Source organism: Notamacropus eugenii, chromosome 4, assembly GCF_028372415.1.
Source record: "Notamacropus eugenii isolate mMacEug1 chromosome 4, mMacEug1.pri_v2, whole genome shotgun sequence".
NCBI classification, from domain to species: Eukaryota; Metazoa; Chordata; class Mammalia; order Diprotodontia; family Macropodidae; genus Notamacropus; species Notamacropus eugenii.
In genome coordinates, this window is record NC_092875.1 from 41,410,441 (window position 1) to 41,438,176 (window position 27,736).

Genomic DNA, 27,736 nt, shown 5'->3' on the forward strand with positions numbered 1-27,736 from the left:
GACCTTACAAATAATTAATTGACTAAGTAATTAACATGGTTTTTCAGTTAGAGTCCTTACAAGACTAGAAAGTATATTTTCTTTAAAAAAAAGAAAATCATAAACACATTGTATTTCAACATGACATTACCTAATGAATACTCAAACTCTATGCAAAGATCTTTCCTGAAAACTGTTTATCCATTGTTAACAGAAAACGAGGGGGGCATTTTTTCACTTTAACAGCATAGTACCAACATTGTCCGTAGTAATTGACTATAGATTTTTTGCTTCTCAATCTTAATTTAATTTATATCATTTTGTCATTGTAATTGTTGTGTATATTGTCCTACTTCTCTCTGTTTTCCTTTTTCTGTTCATACAAGTCTTCTAGATTTCTTTGAATTCTTCATATTTCTCATTCCTTGAAGCAGTAGAATATTTTATTATATTAATATAATCACAGTTTGCTCAGCCATCCCCTAATGATGGGTCACATGTTTTCTTTCTAGCTTTGTATTAGTCTAAATAATTTTATTACTGAGTACTTCTATATCTAGGGATTTTTTTATGCTACCAATAACTTAAACTTACTTTCTACTATTCCCTCTGTAGGTTCATGCTCATGTGACTGCTTAACTTATGTTGTCCCATGATGCTAATTTTCAGGCCAACTCGAGACAGCGATGATGATGAGGATGATGAAAAGAAAGGAAGAGGCTGCACCCTTCAGTATCAGCATGCCATGGTGCGTGTGTTGACGCAGTTTGTGGCCGAATCATTGGATTTAGGAGGCCAGCTGACCTATATGTTGGGCTCTGATTGGCAGTTTGACATCACTGATCTAGTGGCAGATTTCATGAAGGTGGAAGAACCAAGAATTGCCATGTTACAAGATGGCAGGACACTGGTTGGTCGTGAGCAGGGAATAACAACGGTGCAGGTATAAATAACAAATAAATGCATGCATATATATATATAGCCAGAGAATGATGAGTTAAATCATACAGATTCATGGATTTGAATGGATGATTTGAAATTCTTCAAAATTCACTGTTATCTAAGTAACATGAGACAAGGTTCTAAGCAGCAGTGGGAAGAAAAAAATAACTCTTGAAACTCTTGTCCATAAAATCAGGAATAAAATGGAAAAGAATCGAATCTCACACCACCCCTTCCTCTCCCTAATAATAGTTAGCATTTGTATGTCTTACCATATGCCAGGAATTGTGCTAAGTGCTTTGCCAGTATTATCTCATTAATTCTCACAACGACTTTGGGAGGTAGGTGTTATTCTTATCTCCATCTTACAGATGGGGAAACTGAGGCAGACAGGATGAAGTGACTTACCCAGAGTCACACATCTAATGAGTATCTGAGGCTAAATTTGAACTCATCTGTTCTTGACACTCTATCCACTGAGCTACCTAGCACATGGTGGATACTTAATAAGTATTTATCACCTGATTGCTTCTGTTTGAATAGTTCCAGAATGTGAATATCCACTCACCATCTACCACATTCTTTTGCTACCTTTTCCCCTGCTTGTTATTATTGACTGAAAATCATGAACTTCATGAAGATAGCTATACTTTTTCAAAACTCAGGTACAACTCTGGCAGCTATGTGTGGGTGTGAACTGTGCAAGACATCTTTAAATCAAGAAGGTAAAACCCCATTCATTTGAACTAAAACAAATTCTTTATATTCAGTACAGTGAGTGAGAATGCCATCGGAGTAATTGTGAAAAGGCCTGAACTTTAAAAATGACTCCCATCATCCTCACTTAGGCCACTCTTTAAGTTTCCCTGAAAGCTGTGCCACCCGAATTGTTTGATTGCTAATGGTTTCCTCCTTGGTTTGTCTAAGGCCCCCTACTGCATCCTGGGATATCTCCATTTGTCCTAATCCGTATCTGCACCCAGATGGCTCCAGAGGAGAAAGTGAGACTGGTGACTTTACACAGCCCTGCCTCACTTAAATCCAGTTCACTTGCATGTCATGGCACCACCTCCCTGATGTGATGATTCTCTTCGAGAATGAAGGACAAAAGACAGACAGCAGCATATGTAGTGGTCAGCTAGAGGTTCACTGAGTTAGAAAGACTCCGTTAGAGCACAGAGCATGAGAATTCAGAATTTCCAAGTTGGAAGGGCCTCAGAGACTTGTCCAACCTGTATTTGAAACAGCTCCCCTCCCCCAATAGCAGAACTGACAAGTGGTATGTAATTCAGCATTTTCTTAAAGATGTTTAGAGAGGGCTCCTTCCTTAGATTGCCTGTTATCCTCTTGATCTAATTGTGAGGAACCTTGTGAGAAGTATTTTTTGTGAGGGACATAGTAAGTGCTTAATATTTGTTGACTGAGTGACCTGACATGAAACCTGGATTTTCTTTTTTTTTTTTTTTTAACAACTTTTGCCCTTTGTGACTCAGCCTACCCTTTCAAGCCAAAGCAGAATAAGTCTAAGTGCCTTTGGTGCCCCCTGAATCTCCTCCAAGTTGAAAATCCTTCGTTTCTTCTTTGGATCCTCACGTGCCATGGTCTCACCTTTCTCTAGATACCATTACGTTTACTCTAACAATTCTGTGCCTACATGGTGTTCCATGGAGTAGATACAATTAATTTTACCATTAGCAACCTACTACTTTCCTAGTACTTTGACTAACAATTTAGTTATGATTATACCACTTGGTGAGCAAAGGGGCCATTTATTAGGACAACATTTTTTTCCTAGTCTCTTTTTTCCGAGATCAATATTATGATTGGTAGAGAAAAGGATAGGGACTAGAACTGTGACATGATTGGTATGAGAAACTCTTAAGTGAGGAAATTCTACCAACCTAGAGCAATACCTTCTTTAGAATGTATTGTCTCAGAGCAAAGGTCTTCACTTTTTGTATCCATGGAACCCTTTGGCAGTCTGGGGAAGTCTGGAGACCCTCCTCAGAATCATAGTTTCAATAATCGAAAGAAATGATAAATTTCAGTTAGAGGTCAGCAAAAATAAAGATGCAATTATTGGTCCAGGTTCACACACCCTCTGAAATCTATTAGTGGACCCTGGGTTAGGAATTCCTGCTTTAGAGAATTATCTAGAATGCTGAGAGAAGTTAAGTGCTCTAGCCTAAGATCATACAAATAGTTTGCCTTAGAGTTGAGACTTGAACTCAAGTCTTCTTGGCTTTGAAGGTGGTTCTTTATCCATTGTGTCACACTGCCTCTATTATTTTCATCATCATAATTATTATTCATTATATATCATCATCACTACTTAGGAGATAAGTCTGTAAGTTTAGAGGTTGTAAAGAAAGTGAACTACAATGGGAAAAGGAATTTCTTCCTCTGAAGAGTTCTCTTAGCAGAGAATCCACAAGCCCAGTTCTGATCCTTATCTTATTATTTGTAAGATAATTATACTGTTATTATTATTTATAAGATATAGATACTTGTCATCCAATTAAATCCAACTGTTATTACAGAAGGGAGCTCTGTGTTGGCTGTTACAGAGATCAAAAGAAGGAAATGGGTTGCACTGATATCTTCAGGATGCTGTCGTCTTCTATTGGCGAAAGTAATTGAACAATTAAAAAATGCTTTTACAGATCACTTTGGCAAGTGCGTTCATTTAGTTGCAAATTGGAAGAACATTTTGGTGGACACATCAATTATGGGGTTTAAAATGATTGTGACAAAGTTATGATTGAAAGCATTGGTGATTATCGAGGTCTCTTTTCCTCTCTTTGAGAGGCAATCAGCATTGGCACCGTGAATAAGAGGGTCAGCCTTGGAGTTGACAAGAACCGGATTCAAGTCCCATCTCAGACACCCATGGTAGTTGCGCAACCCTAGGGAAGATGCTTAACCTTTCAGTGCCCACAGATCACTCTCTAAAACTATAGATTATAGAATGAGTTCCTGATCTGGGTCAGTGGAAGTTTTCATTCCTGGAATTCCTAGACCAGTGAAATTAATGGTTTAGAACCACCCCTTCTCCAACAAAACAAAACACAGCTCTATGTATTTCACCTTTGTTTTTCACTATTTGCATGGAGAAGAACTCAACTCCACAATCATTTATAAAGCCCCTAGCATGTGCCAGAATCTGTCGTTGATGCTGGGGAAGCAAAAACAAAGACAAAGAAATACATGTTTTGGTGGTTATTTTTTTCAGGTCCTCTCACCTCTCTCTGATTCCATCTTGGCTGAGAAGACAGTCATAGTACTAGACGACCGGGTCACCATCACAGACCTAGGAGTACAGCTCGTGGCTGGCTTATCTCTTTCCTTGCAACCCAACAAAGGAAACAAAAGAGCCATTGTTTCAACAGCATCTGCTCATGATATTCTTCATGCCCCACAACAGGTAGGATTTCCTTCCCCAGTAAATTCAAGATGGCAGTCTGGAAAATCAAGAAACCTCACTTGAGATCTCACTGAGGTAGCCCTGTGCCTCTGGGATAGGAGGCTGTGTCCTGGTGGATAGAGCACTGGAGGACCTATGCCACATCAGAAGATATAAGTTCGAATCCTGACTCTATCACTAACCCCAGTATAATCTTGGGAAAGTCACTTTGCTGTGCTTGGTCTCAGTTTCTCTTTCTGCAAAATGAGGACATTAGTTGGCTTCTGAGGTCCTTTCCAGCTTTCAATCTTGATCTTAAAATCCTAATCACTCTAGGTTTCAGTTTTTCCCTCTGCAAAATGAGAGGACTAGTTGCCCTCTGAAGACCTTATTATGATCCTAGAATCCTAAATCTCTTTAATCCTCTTGGCTCCAGTTCCTTTATCTGCAAAAAAGGGAGTTGGGACTCATTGAACTCTATGTTCCCTCCTAGCTTTGATTCTTTGGGACTAATTCCAGGATCAGAAATGACCTCAGAAAGGCCAAAGAATCCAACCCATCCTTAACCACGAATCACTTTGACAACTCTCTTGATAAGGGCTCATCTAGCCTTTGAGGGAGGAGGACCCTGTCCCCCTAAGGCATTCAGCCCCTTCCACTTTGGGAGAGCACTACTCCTGGTGTCTAAGACCAAACCTTCTTCTGTGTATTTTGCCTCTTGTCCAAATGCTGTCAGCCTGGCTACCTGTTTCTCTTCTCCATTGAAAGTCTCATGCTATAAGATGACAGAAAGATTATATTTCTCTACTTTTGCCAAAGCAGTGGGCTTTTTTTCTTTTGGTTTTTTTATTATTTCAGATTTCTTTTCAGGTCCTTTTGCAAGCATGGCTCATGTGTGCCAATTTGCTGTTGGTTTACACTATAATTATCTCAGGTCTGAAACACTCCTCTCATTTTCAGACTTTAAAACAGAAATACTTTGAAAAGGAAACTGTGAAAGAATCTTGGCTTTCAAGTACCTTAAACTCATAATGCATCCTTTTCTAAGTACTTCAAGTGAGCACCTACATTCCTTTTCCAATGTTGACTTCCTAATAAAGTCTGTTTAAAGTGGTATTTTCTGGAGGCATGGGCTGATTAGTTGCACCTGGAAATGATTCTGATGCTTTGCCTGATATTTCAAAATGGGCTTTGCAAAGGTCAGAGCCAAATCATTTGTATGTCATGCTATAAATTAATGCAATTTTAAAAAACTACCCATTAAACAAAGTCACTGGGTCTTTACACCAATGGAGATATGCTTTTATTGCTAATGTTAGTTCAATACAATGCAATCCCCCCAAAAAACCCAACAAATGGCCCAAACCAGTAATAACCCAACAATCTCTAAAACTCACCCCAAATAAAACAAATGCCTATTGTGCTTATTTTTCTAATCTTGCAAATTAAAAAAAATCAAATGCTTTACCAGCAATCGTTAATTCTTGGATCATGTTCAGTGATGGCTTGGTGATACCCTCAGACTTTTATGATTCCAAGGATTTGACAGTTAACGTCACTTCATTAGATGAAATAATGTTGTCCTGCTCAGCCAAATCTTCAAGCCAAGTGGCCCATTAATCAATCAATTGAGCAATCAACAAGTCTTTAATAAGCATGTACTGGGTGCCATCTTACACGCTAGGTAATAGGGGTAGAAAGACAGAAATCAATCAATCTATTAATATGTATCTATTAAGCATCTTTTATGTGCTTGGTATTCCACAAAAGAGTGAGGATACACATATGATGGAGGACAAAACAGTCCCTGAACCTGAAAAGATCACATAATGTCAGGGGAGACATTGTCCACATATAAGTATAAACAGCATAAATACAGGATAATTTGAGGGACGGTGTAAGCATTTCTGTGTAAACATGCTAGAGATGATATAATATAAGGGGAAAGGGGCAAACTTGGGGTTAAGAATTCAATTTGCAAGTATTTTGTTAAGTGTTTACCATGTACCAGAAACTGTGCTGATGCTAGAAATAGAAAGACAAAGGTGAGAACAGTTCCTGCCTTCAAGGAGCTTATGTTCTAGTAGGTTTTGGTCTTGGCTCTGACATATATATATATGTATACACATGTATGCATGTATGTATACATGTATATATACATACATATTGGCTTACACATATATTATATATATGGCATATATTAGCATACACATATACATATACATACATACATATATATACATATATACATACATATACATATATATACATACATACATATATATATATATATACATATATATACGTATATACGTATATATATATTGGCTGTGTGACCTTGGGCTTTCTATTTAACTTCTAAGTGTCCCTCTGAGACTATAAGTTGCAGATAATTTTCAATCTTACATTGCTACAGAGGCTTCTTACACCTGGAATCCTCTATGCCAGGGGTGGGGAACTAGCATCCTCAGCTGCACTTGAGGACCTAGAAAGCTACATGTGACCTTGAGGATGCTGGTTCCTCATTCCTGCCCTATGCCAGTGAAATAATAGCTTGAGTACAAAGTAATTAAGGACATGAGTACGTGAGTAATTTCCTCTTACTTGTATCATAATACCATGTTCTCTTTTCCTTTTCCTTAGGAAGCAATAGTCAGTTCTTGGCTTTTGTTCAGCGATGGCTCAGTGACTCCCTTAGATATTTATGATCCTAAGGATTTCGCTGTCACCGTCACATCACTGGATGAAATGGTGGTGTCTGCCCAGCCAAACCTTCAATCCAAGTGGCCCGTTGTAGTTGCTGAGGGGGAAGGGCAAGGGCCATTGATCAAGTTAGAAATGACGATCAGTGAACCTTGTCAGAAGACCAAGAGAAAGAGTGTCCTTGCAGTTGGGAAAGGAAACGTCAGGGTAAAATTTGGGCAGAATGTGGATGAGAACCAAGAAAGCACCAATGATATTGAGGGTATCAATCGTGAATATAAACAGCACCTCAGTAATTCCATAGAGAGGGAAGGAGACCAGGAGAGGGCCATACAGGAATGGTCCAAACATGGCACCTCTATTGGCCAGGAAGAAGGTGGCAATAAATCCACAACCCCACAGTTATCTCTAGAGGGAAAGGGGAACAAGTTCCTTGAGAAGGGCCAACTCCAGAATAATCCAGATGCCTTCACAAGTTTCCCTACGCAAGTGGAGTTACCAGAGCCAAATAATCCCAATGATCTTTCGCTGACCTCTAGGGGATTAACAGACTTAGAGATCGGGATGTATGCCCTCCTCTGTGTCTTCTGCCTGGCCATTTTAGTCTTCTTAATCAACTGTGTGGCATTTGCTTGGAAGTACAGGCACAAAAGGTTTTCAGTGAGTGAGCAAGGAAATATCCCCCACTCTCATGACTGGGTTTGGCTTGGGAATGAAGTGGAGCTCTTGGAGAACCCCGTGGACATCTCCCTTCCATCAGAGGAGTGCACCACCATGCTCGACCGTGGGATGCAGTTCGAGGAGAGCAATTTCCTCCTAAATGGCAGCTCTCAGACGGCCCTGCACAGCCAACTCCTTAGGCCTTCTGATTACGTTTATGAAAAAGAATTAAAAACTGAACCTCTAAATCCTGGCCCGAAAAGGAAACGAGTCAAGTTCACTTCATATACCACTATTCTCCCAGAGGATGGAGGCCCATACACCAACTCTATCCTCTTTGACAGTGATGATAACATCAAGTGGGTTTGCCCAGATATGAGTCTTGGGGACTCGCAAGAGTTTAGAGACTATATGGAAAGACTGCAAGACCAGTTGTAAACTACTTTATTATGTTTGTATTCACCTTTATGCCTTCTGTTTTGGAATAGTGGAGGAGGAAGTCCTGTCAGCAATAGGGGAGGATGAAGCTGAGCTCGAGACATGGAGGTGTGGATGGACCACTTCACATGTGGGTAGCAGAGCTATGATGGTTTCATTTGAAGCCAGGGCGTGCCCCTCTCAAAAACTATGTGGCAGATACTGGAAGGGTTTAGGGGAAAGGGGTCTAAGACAGCCATTTTTTGATACTGCCTGGTACTAGCACAGTGCTAATACAAATAAACTCCGACCCTTCGGGACACAGTGTGAGATTCATGGCATCTCATGATGGACAGTTGTTTGGAATTAGAGAGGACCTGGGGGTTGATTTTTTTTCTATTCCTAGTCCTTTGTAAAGCACAGTGGACATTTCCTTGCCCTTGGCCTGAGAATAGACATCTTTGAAAGATAATTGAATGTAGCCATTTCATTTTATTTGTGATGAGCCGTGCTCATGGTTTTTTATATACATTTATACCAACCCCCTAGTTCATGTGGCCTCTGGGTTTCTTTTAGACAATGGAAAAGAAGAAATCTCAAACTTCCCTTTTTGGGGATTCTTTTGATTTGTATAAAAATTTAGTTCCTTGTCTTTGCCATGCTGTTTACGATGTGTCCACTTGGATGCTGATATTTCTCCATGTTGGCATCTTTTAGCTTTTAGGGACAGTCCCTAAAGAATCGCATTTTCATCTTCTCCTTTTCTTCTTCCTCTCTGAAATCCCTGGTAGCAGGCTGGGAGGTGGGGAGGATGTCCTTTAGAACCTTTCTACCTACGGCTCGAAAAGTTTGGAGGGACAGGGATATTAGTGGGGCATTAGTCAGTTTATTTTGGTCCCAGGCAAGTGGAAATTAATGAGAAACTAGGGGGCCCCATTTCATAGAGGGGAAAAAATGTCTCAATTAAAACAGCTGTATTTATATAAGCACGCTGTGGTCAACACATTTTATTATCCAAATGGAGATCTAAAATTAGAACTGATATTTGCAGAAAGAAAATTGCCTAGGAAATAGCAGAAGATTTAAACTCTCTGTGTTCCTCCTCCCCACGCCCAGACAATAATTATTATTATTAATAAAAATGGTATTCAAATTTAGCAATATGTAGAAATCCATCTATACAGTGACTTGGAAAAATATCCATTATCATAATTCTGGAAGAGACAAAACCTTTGTAGGATGTGCACTGAGGGAGAAAAGGAATGGATATTGTCCCAAAAAATCACCAGAAAGAAATGACTGTTCCCCAGTTGATGGAACAGTTTTTAATGGAAAAAAATCAAACAAACAAACACAAAGGCTGGGAAAAGAAAAAGGAGACAATGGGCCATCTCTACATCTTTTAAACAGAAAAGAAATGTCATTGGAAGAACAGAATGGTTGATCTTCAGTGAAATGGAAATTTATTCTGCAGCAGGCAAAATATGTCAAGGTCTTTATTTTATTTCTGCTGGCACAGGGCAGCATTGGGCTAGAATGACCTCTCTTGGGGGGCTTTCTTGAGCCATTGGTGTTTACCAGTGACATAAGGTGAGGAGCAGAGAGCTGGATAAGTCATTTGGTCCATTTCCCCTCTTTCTGGGTAGGTTGATGGCTAATTGAGTCATCTGAGACATAGAATTAGTAGTCTTGTTTTTATAGATTTCCACAAAGTTCCCTTAAAATATCTTCCAAGGTTTAAAATCATGTCTGCTGTCAAGAAGGTCTTCCTTAATTTTGTGCTTCCAGGATTATGGGATTTGCTTATATAACACATTAGGTACCAGGTAGAATGTCCAGGAGTCTGCTGGGAGAGAAACTTCAGACAAGTCATGCCTGATGCCAACCTTCTGTGGCTGTTGTATTTGTGGTCAAGATCAGAGGTTTGCTAAAATCTGAAAGTCCCAGTTTTTTTGGCCAAAGGATGAAATTTTGTGGCCTTGAGAAGTATTTGATAGAAAGAGAATTCTCAACAAGAAGGAAATAAATTAAGTGTGCAGAGGAGTGGGGTAGGGCACTCTTGAGTTAGACAAGGGACGCCTGTGAAGTAAGGTATTTCCTGAGGAGATGATCCCTGTCCAATCAAGCAAGTCAATTAGACCAGACAGACATCATGTTAAAATGGAAAGACTGATGTACTGGGAGTCAGGAGGATCTGGGTTCAAATCTTAGTCTAACTATTTACAAACTCTGTGAACTGGGGCAAGTTATTTACCTGCTTTTGACCTCAGCTTCTTCATCTGTACAATGAAGGGAATTGATCAGTCGATCTCTACATTTCCTCCAAGTTTTAATTCTATTTATTGCATCTAGGAGATCTTTAGATTACTTTAAAATGGATTCTTCAAATGAGACCAAAGAAATTTTCATTTCTTCTGTTGTGAGTTCCTTTGCTTGGCCTAAAAAGCATAAAGAAGGTAAATTAATGAAACAGAAGGGACTCAACCAAATCAGGAATGCTATTCTTGCTGGTAACAACAGGATTTGGAAAAAATAAATTAATTATAAAATAAATTCAGTTGAAAGGGAACTCACTTTTGCACTGAGAACTGTAGTTCAAACAGTTTGCAAAAGGATAAGGACAAAGACCTTTAGAATTTGGCAGCTATAGGAGGCTGCATAGAGAAAAGTCACGAGAATAAGGATTAAGAGGCCAAAGGTGGGCCTCTGTAACTGACTGTTATTGTTTATTACAAGAAACCTTAGCTCATTAAAAATACATTGGAATGCTCCAGCCAACCATCCCTAAATCAGCTGAAATCTGTGGGCTCCCACTGGCCAACGTATTTTCATTTTCCTTGGTTTCATCTTATTTTTTTCAGATTGGATCTCCCTATCTTGCCCAGGCTGGGCATGCAGGGATAACTCATGGACTTGGTCCCACTCTGAACAGCATAGAAGCTTTGACCTCCTTTTTTCTGACCTGGGCTGGTTTGCCCCTCCTTAAGCAACATGGTGGTCCCCCTATTCTTGGCGCCTCATCATCATAAAACTGAGCTTAGTAATAATGCTGAAATGGCTTAGTCCATTTCAATTCAGCATTCCAGGTCCAGGAAGCTTCCCAGGCTCAGGCATAGCCTCCCAAGTAGCTGGTATTACAGGTACAAGCCATCATATCCTATCCAAGATATCATTTAAGAGACCAAGACAGTGTCCAGTTGTCTTGGGATGGGCAGTTGTTTTTAAGTACTATGTACTTCTAAATAACTGGGATTGGTTTATATATCAGTCATATACAAGATATGACTGTAGTTTGATTTACACTCCTTGCTGATTACCAAAAACACCAGAAGAAAAAAAAAATCCTGATCTGTCCATAGTCTCCTTAATTTAGATAATGTAGAAGAAGAAAAAAATTATAGACTGAATGATATATGCTTTTATGAGTTGAAATAGTCTGGTGATTATAGAACTATATACACCTGGCCAGAGAAAGTCCCTAGATTAGAAATAATTGATGCTCCTTCCTTTTGAGAATAAAAGCTTAGACTTGCCCTCACTCAACTACATTTCATTCCATAAGACATCAGGCTCCTTAATTTATAGAATCTCAGAGTTGGGTGGGAGGAGAAGGGGAGAAAACAAACAAAAAAATTACTCACAGAATCCCCAAATCACAGAATCTCAGATTTGGAAGGGATCTCAGTAGCCATATTGGTCCAATCCAGACTAGAAGGGCATCCCCACTATAGTGTTGGTCCTTCTTCCACTCGAAGACATCCAGTGGAAAGGTTGGAAGGGTACGCTATGTGGAGGTTGCCCGTCCCATTTGGGGATGATTCTCTTTGTTAGGAAGCTTGTCCTGAATACAACCGTGCGTTTGCCGCTTTGTTGGCTTTCCCACGTTATTCCTGATTCTGCTTTCTTGGCCCAGGCAGAACAGGTTCACACCCTTTTCCGTTTGTATATTTGAAAACAGCTGTCATGCCCTTCTCCCACCCCAGTCCTCTTTTCTCTCGGTCTCTTAAACTTTTTCTCATCCCTAGTCCCTTCAGCTGTTCCTTATTTGATATGAACTCAAGCTTCTTCAGCTTCCTAGTTGCCATCCTCTGGATACTCTCTAGCTGTGAACGTCTTTCTTAAATTATGGGACGATTGAACCCAGAAGTGAACCCAATACTCCAGATGAGGTTGGAGCAGGTCAGAGGCCAGAGACACTATGCCTCCCTTTCTCTATGTCTTGCTTCTTTTAATAAAGATCCAAAACACATTCACTTTTTTGTCCACCAATAAATTAACTGCAGAGTCCATAAGACAGTAGATTTGTAGCTAGATAGGACCTTAGAAAGCATGTCATCCAATTCTCTTATTTTATAGATAAGGAAACGGAAACTCAGAGATACGACATGATTTGTCCAAGATCACAAAGGCAATAAATATCAGAGACCAGATTAGAACCTACAGCTTCTGATTTTGATTCCCATGCTTCTTGCACTACATCATGATGCATCCTTATAAATCTAATCCCTCCTGGAACAAGATTCTCATCTACTCCATTTTGTTTTCAATTTGACACATTGATCAAGCATCTAAAATGTGCTAGATGCTGTTCTTGGCACTGCGGAGCTAAGATATCACTGAAGTAGAAGAGCAAGAGTATCTAATTGTCTGGGGATGGATAGTTGTTTTTAAATAGCCCAAAATGTCTTTCCCCTCAAGGAGCTTGCATTCTACAGCATCACTAACAAGTGACCATCCAGTGTGGACAGATCTACTATTTAGTTTTTAAAAAGCATTTATTTTGCACATGTTGTCTACAAGGCACCATGCTAGTTTGTGGCATACAAAGACAAAAATAAAGCAGTTCATTACCAAGAATAGCTTAGAGTCCACATACGTTCTACAGTTTCTTCATCTATAAAACCAGAGGAATGAATTAGATGGTCAATGTGGTTCCTTCTAACTCTTGATCTATGATCCTATGAGTCTTCCTGACTTTGCAAGATAGTCTGTAGGTCAATCAATCATTCAATTCAATTAAGAAGGATTTGTAAAGTACCTATTGTACGACCAGCAATGTGATAGGCACTAGGTTGTTGTTCAGTTGTGTCTAACTCTTTGTGACTCCATTTGGGATTTTATTGGGCAATGGCTTTGCCATTTCCTTCTCCAGCTCATTTTAAGGATGAAGAAATTGAGGCAAACAGGGTGAAATGACTTGCCTATCTAGCAAGTGTCTGAGGTCAGATTTGAACTCAGGAAATTGAATCTTTCTGACTCCAGACCCAGTTCTCTGTGCACTATGGTGCACTCTAGCTGCCTAGGTATACAAACACACAAAAATGAAACAGTCCTTACTCTAGAAGTTTATCATTCCAAAGACTCATCACACTTTTCATAGTTCTCTCTCTGAAACTTCCACCTTCACTTCCAAGGTCTTACACAAAAAAGATACACCCTGTAGCAGATGTAGGCATTAAAATGAGAACTAACATAGAAGCAAGAGGACGTGAACTCCCAGCTTCTCTAATGACAGGACAGCCATTCCATCAGAATATAAGCTCCCTGAGGTCAGGCACTAGTTTTGTCATTGTACCCCCAGGGCTTAGTACAGTGCCTGGTGCATAATGGTTAATAAATGTTTGTTAGCTGATTGGTTGATCTTAGTGGTCAAAACCTACAAACTCATATTCCTAGGAATTTTCCTTTTGGGATCTCTTTCAGGAGGTGATCAGTGAATGCTTTCTATGTCTATTTCCCCCTCTGGTTCTAGAATATCAGGGCAATTTTCCTTGATAATTTCATGGAAGATGATGTCTAGGCTCTTTTTTTGATCATGGTTTTCAGGTAGACTCTATCCTGGTTCTATTTTCCAGGTCAGTTGTTTTTCCAATGAGATATTTCAATTATCTTCTATTTTTTCATTCTTTTGGTTTTGTTTTATAATTTCTTGGTTTCTCATAAAGTCATTAGCTTCCACCTACTCTGTTCTAATTTTTAAAAAACTATTTTCTTCAGTGAGCTTTTGAGCTTCCTTTTTCATTTGACTAGTTCTTCTTTTTTAAAAAAAATTTTTAAATTTATTTTTAGTTTCCATAAGGTTTTGAATCCCAAATTTTCTCCCCATCTCTCCCCTCCCACTCCTCCAAGATATTGTACTTTCTGATTACCCCTTCCCCCAATCTGCTCTCCCTTCTATCACATCCCTCCCTTCCTTAATCCCCACCTCCTCTATTTTCTTGTAGGGCAAGATAGATTTCTATGCCCCATTAGCTGTATTTCTTATTTCCTAGTTGCATGTAAAAACAATTAAGTTTTTTTTAATTTTTAGTTTTCAACATTCATTTCCACCAGATTTTGAGTTGCAAATTTTCTCCCCATCTCTCCCCTCTCCCACCCCCAAACACCTTGCGATCTGATTACCCCTTCCCCCAATCTGCCCTTCCTTCTGTCACACCCCTCCCTTCCTTTATCCCCATCTTCTCTCTTTTCTTGTACAGCAAGATAGATTTCTATGTCCCATTACCTGTATTTCTTATTTCCCAGTTGCATGTAAAAACAATTTTTAACATTCGTTTTTAAAACTTCAAGCTCCAACTTCTCTCTTCCTCCCTCCCCACCCATCCCCATTGAGAAGGCAAGCAATTCAATATAGGTTATACATGTGTAGTTATGTAAAAGATTTCCATAAAAGTCATGTTGTGAAAGACTAGCTATATCTACCTATATTTCCCTCCATCCTATCCTGTTCCCCATTTATTCTATTCTTTCTTTTGACCTAGTCCCTTCCCAAAAGTGTTTACTTCTAATTACCCCCTCCTCCCATTTGACCTCCCTTCTAACATTCCCCCACATCCCACCTCTCCCCTTCTCCTCTACTTTCCTTTAGTGTAAGATAGGTTTTTATACTAAATTGAGTGTACATGTTATTCCTAATTCTGCTTTTTAACGCATTCTTCTCCTCATTGGCTTTTTGGACCTCTTTTGCCATTTAGGTTACTCTATTTTTAAAGTTGTAATTTTCTTCAGCATTTTTTGTGGGTCTCCTTTAGCAAGCTGTTGACTCACTTTTCATGATTTTCTTGCATTGCTCTCATTTTTCTTCCCATTTTTTCCTCCACTTCTCTTACTTGGTTTTCAAAATCCTTTTGGAGCTCTTCCATGGCCAGCATATATTTTTTGGAGGTTTTGAATGTAGAAGCCTTGACTTTGAAGTCTTTCTCTGATGGTATGCTTTGTTCTTCCTCATCCTAAAGGATGGAAGAAAATACCTTTTCACCAAGAAAGTAACCTTCTATGGTCTTATTTTTCCCCCCTTTTGGGGGGCATTTTCCTAGCTAGTTACTTGACTTTTGAGTCCTTTGTCAAGTGGAGGGTATATTCTAAGGACTTGTAAGTTCTCAGTTCCTCCTAGGTGGCACAATCAAGGGAGAGGAGTTTACTCCTCCCCTGGCCTGCGCTCTGGTCTGGGAGCAACAACAAGGTTTTCTGCCCAGGATCTGTGAGCAGGATTCCACCCCAGAGTCTCCACCAGCTCCACCATATCAGTGCTCCTCCATACATTAGGACTGCCACTCAGGACTAAGACCCAGATCAGGTGCTCAATTTCCCCAAGGTCTTTAGGCCCAGGGCTCCAAAAGTGGATACTTCTGTGGCAGTGGCTGCTGCTGCCCTGGGGCTGGGACTGGGGCCAGACCACGTTCCCTTCTCACCCAAGTGAAAGAGCTTTCTCACTGACATTTGAAGCTGTCTTTGATGTCTGTGGGTTGAGAAATCTTGGAACCACAGCAGCTATCCATGATTCTATACCCTGAAACCTGTTTCAGTCCTGTCCATGCCACGCCTTGTGGCCCAGACTGGGTTGTGCTCCACTCTGAGCCTGGTGTGATAGACCTTTCCTGTTGGCCTTTCAGGCTGTCTTGGGCTGAAAATCTCTTTCACTCTGTCATTTTGTGGCTCCTGCTGCTCTAGAATTTCTTTAGAGTCACTTTTTACAGGTATTTTATGGGCTATGGGGGGAGAGCTACAGCAGGTCCATCTTTCTACTCTGCCATCTTGGTTCTGCCCCGCCCCCCCAAACCTACAAACTTAACAACAATTTTTTGCATGATATTTTGCCCCTAGAGGCCAGGTTTCCCTGTCTCACCCAGGCTGGAAGTACAGGAAACTCCTTATGGTCACTAAGAAGGTAATCCTGCTGGCAATCTCTGTTTTGGACCTGGATGGTTTTGTCCCCCCTTAGGCAACCTGGTGCCCCCTTTCTTTCCTGGGGCCTGCCATATTGGTGTTGGACTTAGTGTGAAAACTTCAGAACTCCTGAACTCAAGTGATCCACCAACTTCAACTGCCCTAGTATCAGGGTCCACAGGATGCATAGGCATCCTGGCTTAGAATGATTTTTCTAATAATCAAGAGATAGGAATGAATGATGGGAAGGGAGTGAGACAGGCAAATTGCCTGGAAACCAGAAGCTTGACCTTCCTACAAATTTAAGAAGGGATTTGAGGGTAAATTGATTTCTCAATTAGATAGCAAGATGAGAGGATACAAAAATTCTTCCCCCCCCTTTTAAATTTTATTCGTTAAATTTTAGAACACATATGGCAGCTCTTCCATTTGTGTACAGAATCAGAAAAAGAAAAACTGATTCTGTGAAGATTTGATTTTGCATATTGGCCAAACCAGCATAGTGGGAAGCAGAGCATCTGTCCCATTGCCACATCTGTTTAATAATCATTTTTCATCTTCTCTTTCCTTTCAGCCTCTTTTGGTTGCAATTTATGCTTAAAAATTTTGCTAAGGTAGTCATAAGTTCTTAGATTTAGAATTAGGAAAGATCAGCTTAGAGGATCATCTGCTCCAATGGTGTCAAACTCAAATGGAAATGAATCCCTAAGGCTTAAAATATCACAAATTAACATTATCTATTTGTGTTTTTTATTTTGTTAAACATTTCCCAATTATATTTTAATCTGATACAGTCTACACTGGGGACTTTTGAGGGCCTTGTGTTTGACTCCTCTGATCTAGTCCAACCCTGTTTATTTTCCTAAAGTCCCAAATCGCACAACTACATGCATATACGTATAATGTATATATGTTATGTCATATATCACATACATATACAAATACATATACATGTATTTAGGAGCTAAGATTTGAACCTGGATCCTTGAGCCCTACTGCAGAATCAGCATTCCTTGCACTACCCCCCATAAACCTCCCACTTCTGTTGGAGAATGGTGACATCAAAGAATCTAGTAACTGGTGACTGGAAAGAAACTTCGACAGCATCTAGTCCAACCTCTTCTTCCAAGAAAAACCTGAGGTCTAGAAAGGCTCAGGGACTAATCCAGTTAGTCTAGACAGGGGTCTCCTTACTAAGTAAACATCCACTGTCCACTTACTATTCTTTCTACAGCAGTGTATTGTGTAACTATCCAAAAGGACCATTCAGATCAAACAACGATCTGAAACCCTTCACATGACATATCCATATAACTGAGACGAGAAAAAAATAATGAGTTATCTCATTGCTTGGCTTAGCACTCTTCTCCACCTTGTATTTGTGGATATAGGCATGGAATAACTGGTAAGAATGCAGAGAAATGGATCTCCTAGTTTAAAGCCAAGCACGATTTAATGCAACATATAGAGAGGAAGTGTGGCATTATGGGAAGAGTGCTAGACTTGGGATCAGGTAGACATGGGTTCAAATCCCCTCTCTGACACTTTTTAACTTTGTGAACCTGGCCAAGCCTCTAGATGTTTAAGAGCCTCAGACATTTATCTACTAAGTCATAGCCATAGTCCATATGCATTGAGGGAGGGGATTTCCCCTGTAGGAGTCTACCATGTAGCTGATTGGAGAATTGCATCCTTCCTGTGTAGTATATTATATGAATAAATACATAATCTATGAGGTATTTTAAATGGACAATGGTAAAGTTATGCTAAAAGCCTACAGTGATTTTTTTTCTTTTTTGAACTTAATGCACACAATATAGCAAGGATGCTAAAAGGTATATTGGAATGAATGCATTTGGAGAGAGTCATGTGCAAGGCAGCAGGCTGACAGTGTACATACATCACCCCTTGAAATATTTAAATGGAAGAGGCAAACTGACAAGTTATACCCTCTTGAAATGCAAGGAATTCAACAATTCTGACCTGGAAAGAAAACAGTTTTTTTGGGGGGGTGGGGTGGGGATTATTGGTAGTGATGCTGAGGTCTTTAAACCTCATTTTTCATTGTTCTTTGGAATTTGTTTTTGCTTCCTCTCCCTCCTCCCTTGAAATATTTCAGAAATAAAGTTTTTCAATATAAAGGTGTCTTCTAACCACAGGGTAAGTCATCATTTTTAACATGGAAATAAACATCTAAACATTCTTCAATTCTGTTTCATTATTTTAACCATAAAAACGTTACCCTTTTATTTCAGCTATTTGTAAGGATGACAGGATGCAGCCCATAATGAGAAGAGACAGATTTTTTTAAAGATGGCGTGAAAGTCTCCTCATCACCTGCCCCCATCCTCCTGCCAATGGGAATAAATAGGGAAAGAGCCAGTGACCATTTGAAGAGCTTGGATGGAAAGGGATAGTTAATCCTAGGGTTTTACTGTGTGTTCACTCATTGGATTTCATTCTTTCACGTCTGTGCTCTATTGTAGAATTCAAGGGGAAGGACCATTTGCTAGTTTGGTTTCCATTAGAATTTTCAGAAAACAAAAGGAATAGAGATGACCTAGGCATGACCTAGTGCAGAGAAGGTTGGGGTTGGAATCAAGAAGACCTATGTTCAAGTCTTAACACTGAAAAATACTAGATGCAGACTGATGAAGAAGCCAAGCTTTATCCCCTTCTGCCAGTTCTCAAAGACTGTCAGTTAGAGATGACTTTGGGCAAATCTGTCTCACTGGAGGTAATTCCCATACTTGGGTTCTCTTCCACTGGTTTAATAGCTAACCTTTATATGCCTCTAAGGTCTGCTAAATACTTTGCACATTTCATCTCACTGGATCTTCACAATAAACCTGGGAGGTTGGTGCTATTTTTATTCTGATTTTACAGATGAGGAAACTGAGACAGGGAACAGATGTGACTTGTCCAGGGTCATACAGTTAAGTAAGTGTGTAAGATGGGATTTGAATTCCAGTCATCCTGTTTTTAAGTCTAGCGCTCTGCTTTGCCAGTTTGCTGTCAATCAGTGGTAATCAGTGGGATTTAAATAGGTTTTCCTTAGGAACCAAAAAAGGACAATTAGTTTCTTAGGTTTTTTTTTTTTGCTTGTTTATTCATTTAGTTTTTGTCTCTTTTTAACCCTGGGGGATGAGAGCTGCTTTTCTTCAGTTTCTTTTTATGCACAGAGACTAAGAGATTAAGAGACAGACCCCAGTCTCCTATGCCAAAACAGCATTTTCCCAGTAGCCCCCTTCTCCAGATCAACAAACATCCTGAAGGACTCTGTGGTTCTGTGGGACAATCTACTGGTAGGGTCATCCCTCCTCTATCTTCTCTTTTGTCTCTGTTCCTAAAGGTTAGTGGTTCTCTTGTGAAACTTGTGGAACAGAATGATTTGGGAGATCTTCAGGTCCCAGAGCAGGGACAGTTTTATTCAGCATCTATTCATTTGACATAGTTTTATTCAGCATCTATTATGGGTTTATTAGGTGACCTAATGAATAGAATGCTAGGCCTGGAGTCAGGAAAACCTGAGCTCAAATTCAGCCTCAGACACTAACTGGCTGTGCCATCCCAGGCAAGTCACTTAACTACTGTCTGCCATCTGTAAAATGGGAATAATAATAAGACTTCCCTCCCAGGGTTGTTCTGAGGATCAAATGTGATGATATTTGTAAAAATGTTTAGCACGTAGAAGGCTTTATATAACATAGCTATTACTATTACCCTGGGCTGCTTCTGGAGAGAATAACACAAAGGGGAAAGAAAATAGCCCCTGCCTTCCTAGAGGTTACTTGCTATTTCATTCCACACACTGTCATAAAAACTTATACTTGGGACCCCTGCTTAGGTGTCTGAGAATTGTTCATAAAGTAGAAACAGTCATTCTATTGACAAAACTTAAAAGTGTGTTCTTTACCAAAACAGGCACAGAATTGGGTGCTTTTTCTCACGTCCAAAAGCGTGCATCATAAGACTGCCGCCTCCTCCCCCAAGAAGTTTGGGTAAACGATGCACCTAAGTTTTCGGTCTGAGAAGAGAAATGTCTCTGGCAGGCCTTGAATGGTTGGGTACGTCTTAGTAGCTCCCCAAAGCTCAGTCTGTTGTTTTCTCAAGTACCAAGCAAAGAAATGGAGGTTGAAACAAAAAAATTTGTCTCCATGAAATTCAGGCAGCTGAACAAAACATTCTAATGCTTCCGAAAATTTGGCAGGAGAATGAGGGGAAATGCTCTCCAAGTTTTATAACCCCACTCTCATGATCAGCATTATTACTTCAAAGCACTTTCAATCATTGGTTTTTCCACTTATGGGCATTGTTGCTTTCCTTTCTCCATGGAATGAAGGGGAATGGAGCTGAAGACCTATCGAGGTGCCTTCCACATGCAGAATGAGGTGATTTAATGTCATCTCTTTTGGAAGTTGAAAAAGGAAAAAAAAAGAAAGAAAATACACCTTGAGGCTTGGAAAGAGTGAATTCTTTTTGTGTTGAGTGTCCAAGTAGATTTTTAGACTGACTTAAGGCTGGTGAGTAGTCTTCTATGGGTATATATTTTGTTGAAAAGTTACATAAAATGCTCATAGATCATATTGTCAGTTGAGCTGAGAACAAACTTACTTTCCAGTCCACTCTCAAGTCACCTTCTCTGCGCTATTTATCTTGTATGTACAAAGTGATTGGCATGTGGGCTCCTTATTAGCATTAATGTATTCTCCTTGAGGGCAGTATCTATCTCTGCTTTTCTTTGTATCCACAGCAATTAACAGAGTGTCTAGCACATAGTAAGCACTTAATAAATGCTTGTTGACTGACTTTCTAGTTCCCAGGTTTTTAACCTTGTATATGTGCATGTGTGTATGCATATGCATCGTGAAAGTCTTGTGAAGCTTGTAGATTATTCTCAGAATTGTGTTTCTTTTTTTTTGTAAATAGTATGTAATTTTTTCCAATTATATGTAAAGATAGTTTTCAACATTCATTTTTAATAAGATTTTGAGTTCCAAATTTTTCTTTGTTCCCTCTCCACTCCCCATGATGTTGAGCAAGAATTATATTTTTTTAAAATTAATTTATTTGTTTTCAGTTTTCAACAGTCACTTTCATAAATCTTAAATTTTCTCCCCTTCCCTCTCTCCTCCCTCCCTGAAGTGGCATGCAATCTTATATTAGTCCTACATGTATATTCTTATTAAACACATTTTCACATTAGTTATGTTGTGTAGAAGAATTAAAATGAATGGGAGAAACCATGAGAAAAACTAAACCAAACCAGAACATAGCACAAGAGAAAATAGTCTGCTTCATTATGCATCCTGATTCCATAGTTCTTTCTCTGGAAGTGGAATGGCATTTTGCCTCAAGAGTCCTTTGGGGATATTTTAGGTCCTTGCATTGCTATGAAAGGCTAAGTCTATCAGAAACAGTCCTCGCACACTGACTGTTACTGTGTATAATGTTCTCCTGGTTCTGCATTTCACTCAGCATCAGTTCATAGAAGTCTTTCTAGGCTTTTTGGAAGTCCTCTTATTCATGATTTCTTATAACGCAACAGTATTCCATTATATTCACATACCACAACTTGTTCAGCCATTCCCCAATTGATGGGTATTCCCTCAATTTCCAGTTCTTGGCCATCACAAAGAGAGTTTATGTAAATATTTTTGCACATGTGGGATCTTTTCCCATTTTTATGATCTCTTTGGGATACAGCCCTAGAAGTGGTATTGCTGGGTCAAAGGATATGCATATTTTTGTAGCCCTTTGGCATAGTTCCAAATTGCTCTCCAGAATGGTTGGATCAGCTCACAGCTCCACCAACAGTGAATTAGTGTTCCAACTCTCCCACATCTTCTCCAACATTTATCATCTTCCTGTTTTGTCATGTTAGCCAGTCTGATGGGTGTGATGTGGTACCTCAGAATTGTTTTGATTTTCATCTCTTTAATAGTGATATAGAGCATTTTTTCATATGACTATAGATAGCTTTAATTTCTTCCTTTGAAAGCTGCCTGTTCACATTTTGATCATTTATCAATTGGGGAATGACTTGTAAAGAATTATATTTTTAAATGCTCAAAATGAAATACAGAGGATGATGAAGAAAACTAATTAGATTGAAATACATTTCTCTCTATATCTATCTATCTATCTATCTATCTATCTATCTATCTATCTATCTATCTATCTATCTATCTGTCTGTCTGTCTATTATCTCTGTAGAGACCTAAATATAGATCTATCATGTATGAATCATTTATCTATTTGTCTCTCTTTCTATCTGCTTATCCATCTGTTTGTCTCTCTCATCTGTCTATCCAAGTTCACAGACCCCTGTGAACCCTGTTTTAGCTTGGGGAAAAAGCCCAGAGGTCATTAGGCTATTGTAATACCTTCTATAAATAGTCATCTATGTCTTAGAGATAGTAATTTTTGTCATCAGTCTCATATTTTCTTACCCTTTTTCAAAAGTGCAATGGGTTTGAATTGCTTTTCTCTTTCCTGGCTTGGGCCTTTGTACTCTAGATCACAGGCTCTTCTGTCTCTTTCTTTGCCTAGCTCCTGATCCATAGCTGAGTCTGAGGAAAAAAAGGGGGGGGGGAGCCATCTGACACATCTCTGCTGTCCATTAGAAATGAAGTACTTTTTATACAGAAAGAGATGACTGTTGCTATGGGAATTGAGTCTGCATGACACTGATTTTCCTCCTCCCCTGCAAATATTTCTCTTGGCTGAGAAATGCTAGGTCGGTCTACAGGATAGGTTGACCTGATATGTATTCTCCTTTGCCTTTGGCTGGAAAGTGCTTCCAAAGGAAAGTCATTGTCACTTCTCCAGTTTTAATGACAAAAGTTTGAACAACATAAACTCATTGTTTCGCTGTCAGTCTATTTGTGACCTGACCATCCTCCATGGAGCCAATGAGCAGAATGCCAGGAGATTCAGCACTAAAATGATGCAGTTCAGTGTGAATGTCCTTGAGTAGAGGGAATGGGTGCCAGACCCTAGCATTTTACTTTCCTCTGTCACAATCAATTGGAAATTTCATTTCTTTTCTCTTGGTTTTGTGGCTATTTCCATATACTTGCCATTTTTTTCCAATTGTGTAAATATTGCCAGCTGATACAGGAAGTCACACAGCTGACATTCTCGAGAGTAATACATTGGTGATGCAGTGCAATTTATAGATCTTGGCATCTTAGCTGTCATTTAGTACCACACCCCTCTTTTTACAGATGAGGAAACTGAGGCCCAGAGAAGTAAAGGGACTTGCTTAAAATCACCCAGATAGCAAGTGGCAAAGCTGGGGTTGTGAGCTCTTTTTCCTTTGAACCATACTGCCTCACTTAATTCAACTCAACGTGGATTTATTAAGAATCTACGTCCAGGGCACTGTGCTAGACACTGGAGATACAATAATAAAAATGATATAGCCCTGACCTCAAAACAAAAACAAACAAACATATTCTGTTTGAATATAATTCAACAAGAATTTATTCATTATTTATCAAACACCTTCTATGTTTCAAGCACTTTGCTACAGTTCAGGAATTCACACACACTAATACTCTCAAGAAGCATATATTTTCTTGGGGAGAAAATTCATACAAGTCAATTCATTTGATTGAATTCACTTCAAGTAATCAAGTCAACAAGCATTTATTAAACACCTACTGTGTGTGTGCAAGGTACGTTGCTAGGCATGAAGGATATAAAGATAAAAATGAAAAATAATCCCTGTCCTCAAAGAGCTTATATTCTAAAGGGGAGACTCATAATCAAGTCAATCCAAGTCAGTTCAATTCAACCCAAGTTGTTAAGTCAACAAACATTTATTAAGCATCTACTGTGTGCAAGGTTTTTGTCTTTCATCGCTGAAGAAGACCATGCCATCAGAGAAATGATGACACGACTTGCATTTGACTTTGTTTTGAGTGAGGGAGAGCTGTGCAGGTCACCAGCCTTACTTCTTCTCCAGAGCCATCTGAATCCAGAGAACTGATGTCAGGATAATTGGAGGTGACTCAGGATGCACTGGGAGACCTTGGGCCCTTTAGGTCAAGGTCTTTGCAGGCACTCACTTAGGGTGAGGCAACACCCATTCATTGAATAGTCCTGTTTAAGAAGTAGCCAGGGCACGGCCTCTTTAATGAGGTCAAGAAAAAGAAAGACATCAGGCTGGGTGGGAAACAGCAACAGTTACAATTGATAATCATAGTCAAGCCAGGAGGGTCCAGAGGAACCATAAGGCAGGGCTCCAAAGGAGTCCCAGTTCCAGAGTGCAAACCTACTGTGTGCAAGGTACTTTGTTAGGCACTGAGGACACAAAAATCAAAATTAAAAGTGGGTCGCTGCCTTGAAAGAACTTATTTCTAATGGGGAGAAACATAAACAAGTCAATCTATTTCAATTCAATTCAAGTGTCAAGTCAACAATTCAGGATTTTATTATGGGTCTATGACTCTGATATAAAGAAGACAAATTCCCAAAGCCCAAGTAATGAGAGTCCCCCAAATATTGTGCATTTTCATGATCTGTACCATTTCTCCTTTGCCCATCATAGGATGAATTGTATAATGATAAACTGAAAAAATCTGTACTCATCAAGGTCCCAGGAGGACTAGGAAATTAAGACATCAAAATGCATACATTTTGCACATATCCCAGAAAATGTGATCCATGCTCTCCCCTATCCTTGTGCAGAAGCTCTTAGTATAACTCCTTTGTAGAGCTCTCTTTATAGAACTCCATCCTCCATAGATAGCTCTATTTATTACTTTGAGACACATACCATACATTTACATTCAGCACTGAACATTAGAGCTGCTTCATTGCAGAAATGCCCAACAAGAGGGTCGTTCCAGGCATGTTTGATCTCCTCTTTGCACTTTTAGGTAAGGCCCAAAGTGTTTGAAGGACAAGAGTTGAGATTGAATAGGAAGTAAAAAAAAGAGAAAGATCAAACCTACGGGATGAGAAGACCATACAAAACACATTGCAAAGTACATATTCTGGCATTCTTGGGTATTGTACTGTATAACACAGATCAGCGCTCTTTGAGAGAAAAGGCGAGCGAGCCCTCTCCAGTGGCAAATTAAATTTGACAACATTGTGGATAATGTGGGTTTAAACAGCATGCTATCTTCTCACAACTTAATTTGGTTTTTAGCTTTCTTCATAGCAACTCATGTAATTCCCTGGGCCCTGGTGGGTTAGGGTCTCTGGAATGAATGAACCTTCCCTCTCAGAAGAGTGCAAAGGGTCACACACATAGAAACTCAGCCCATATGGCACAGAAATCTCCTTCAGGTGCTTTCAAGTCAAACGTGCAAACTGTGAATGCATTTTGTCATCCCTTTGAGAAGATCTCACCATCTCATCTGCTTCATCTTTCCCTCCTTCCCCCCTGTGAAATGCATCTTTGTTCTCTTATGAATGCCAGGTATTGTTAGAGAAAAAAATAGAACACATTTCTCTAATATGATGCTTCCCTGTGCTTTGTGGGTTGTATGATGAATTTTCTTGACCCATAGATTCAATACCAGTTTTTAGGTAGCATGTGGATCCTTCCTTGCTATCAGTGTCTCTTGATGTGACCTCCTGAAATGTGAACATGGAACAAATGAAGTTGGATGACTTCTTGTGACATTACCCAATTACTTGTGTAGAGGACAGGAAGTTGTCTCATTTTAAAATAAGGTCCCATGGCAAGGCATGGAAGATATTAGTGACTGACTCTGACTTTTTGGAGGGGGTTCTTTGGTGCAGACAGCCAGGAAGACCTGAGTCTGAGTCATCTGCCACATCTGGGGTTCACAAATTTGTTGTTACTGTTTTTGTTGTGAACTGCATTGGGTCTCACGGATGTCTAGTCCAATCCCTTTCTTTTATAGAGCAAAAAACTGAGATTTAGAGAAATTGAAGTCACACAAGTGAATGGCAGAGGTTGGATTAGAATCCAGGTCACCAGACTTCAAATCCCACACTCTTCCCACTATGCTAAGCTTCTATCAAAGGTGACCATGATAACTATTCTATTATGATCAGCAGACCATAGGATCCTAGAGTCATAAGATCAGGGGTCCAGAATTAGAATACTACCTAAGAGAAGTATAATCTACAATGAAATCTGATGAAGGGAGATAGAAAATTTTTGTCTCATGGGCAGGTCAGGCTTCTTGGAAGAGGGCCTATTTAAACTGGGCCCGTTAATATATCACCTATAGTTGGCACTAGATAAAAATCGAGTTGAAACAAGGGGGTTCTTTGACACGTGGACTTTGGAAAGTGGACTGGACAAAGGGAGGCTCAAATCTGTCACTTACCAGCTATGGACAGTTACCCGACCTTTCTCAGTCTCAGTTTTCTCATCTGTAAAGTGAAAGGATTGGATTAGATTTTAAAGTTCCTTCCAGCACAAACCATCTCTGAGTCACCAAAGACCTGAAATCTTTAGGCCCCTATGACATAGAAAAAAGAAAAGAAATGAACTTTGACAACAACAGCATCAATGATATTAGTGCCCAGGGTTCAAGGAAAGCTATCGATCAGGGTAGGATTTGAAAAATGCTTTCTATTAAAGCCCTAGTGACATGTTTTGCTAAAAGGCTGAGTCTGGGTATGATTCCCTCTGTTGTGTGACTTATAATATTTGGGTCAAATCAATCAGTCAATCAACCAACCAGTAAGTATTTATTAAGCATCTTCTCGGTGCTCTGCTAGGCACTGGGGACAGAAAGACAAAAGTGTAATAATCCTTGCCTTCAAGAAGCTTACATTCTATCAATCAATAAACAAGTATTTATTAAGCTTCTACTCTGGGAGCCAGGCAGAGCAAGTATACTACAGCTGGACATCTCACTGCTAGGAAGAAGAGCTTTTTAATCTCACCTCTGTTACATCTTGGCTTCATGACTAAGCTTCTTTGTGCCTCAGGCAGCTCTCTAGAAATATAAATTTCAGAAAGGGGCAGATCTGCTTTGATAGAGAACATTACTTACCAGAAATTCCTTATACTGATGAAATCACATATCTACAGAGAAAAAATGGAGTAGGACCTGGGGATACAAAGACACTTTAAGACCTTTCCCATTATTGGGTTAGCATATGAAATCTCTACGATGCTATGAAAATCAAGGATGATAGGCCAGAGCTGAGCAAAGCAAATGTGACTCTTAAGAGCTGAGAGGAATTTTAGGGAAGTGGGTCTTCTCTGCTGGTGGAGGTTTAGAATGTTACAGACTTTGGACTAGGGTTAGAATCCTACTCCCCTCCCAAACCCAGCTCCAGTGGATGCTAGTCACACACAAGTCCTGCAAGAGGTTTCCACTAATGAGCAACAAGAGGGTGAATTGGAAATGTCCATCCCTAGATCCATTTCACTTTAAGGAAGTAGGTAATGTGGTCTCAGAGGGCAACACTTCACCTTGGAGGCTGCGAGATCCACTCTAGAGCTGGATGCAACAAGGTGAG

General features: G+C 39.7%; 1 protein-coding gene across 1 annotated transcript in view; it reads left to right on the top strand.

The window, feature by feature from the left end:
- Positions 1–18,447, top strand: part of TMEM132B (transmembrane protein 132B) — a 469,297-nt gene extending 450,850 nt beyond the window's left edge. The window contains exons 6-8 of the mRNA XM_072600715.1: positions 649–922; positions 4,154–4,345; positions 6,968–18,447. Of these exons, the coding sequence (XP_072456816.1) occupies positions 649–922; positions 4,154–4,345; positions 6,968–8,125 (1,624 nt within the window). The 3' untranslated portion in view covers positions 8,126–18,447. The remainder of the gene's footprint in view (positions 1–648; positions 923–4,153; positions 4,346–6,967) is intronic.
- The last annotated feature ends 9,289 nt before the right edge of the window (positions 18,448–27,736 follow it).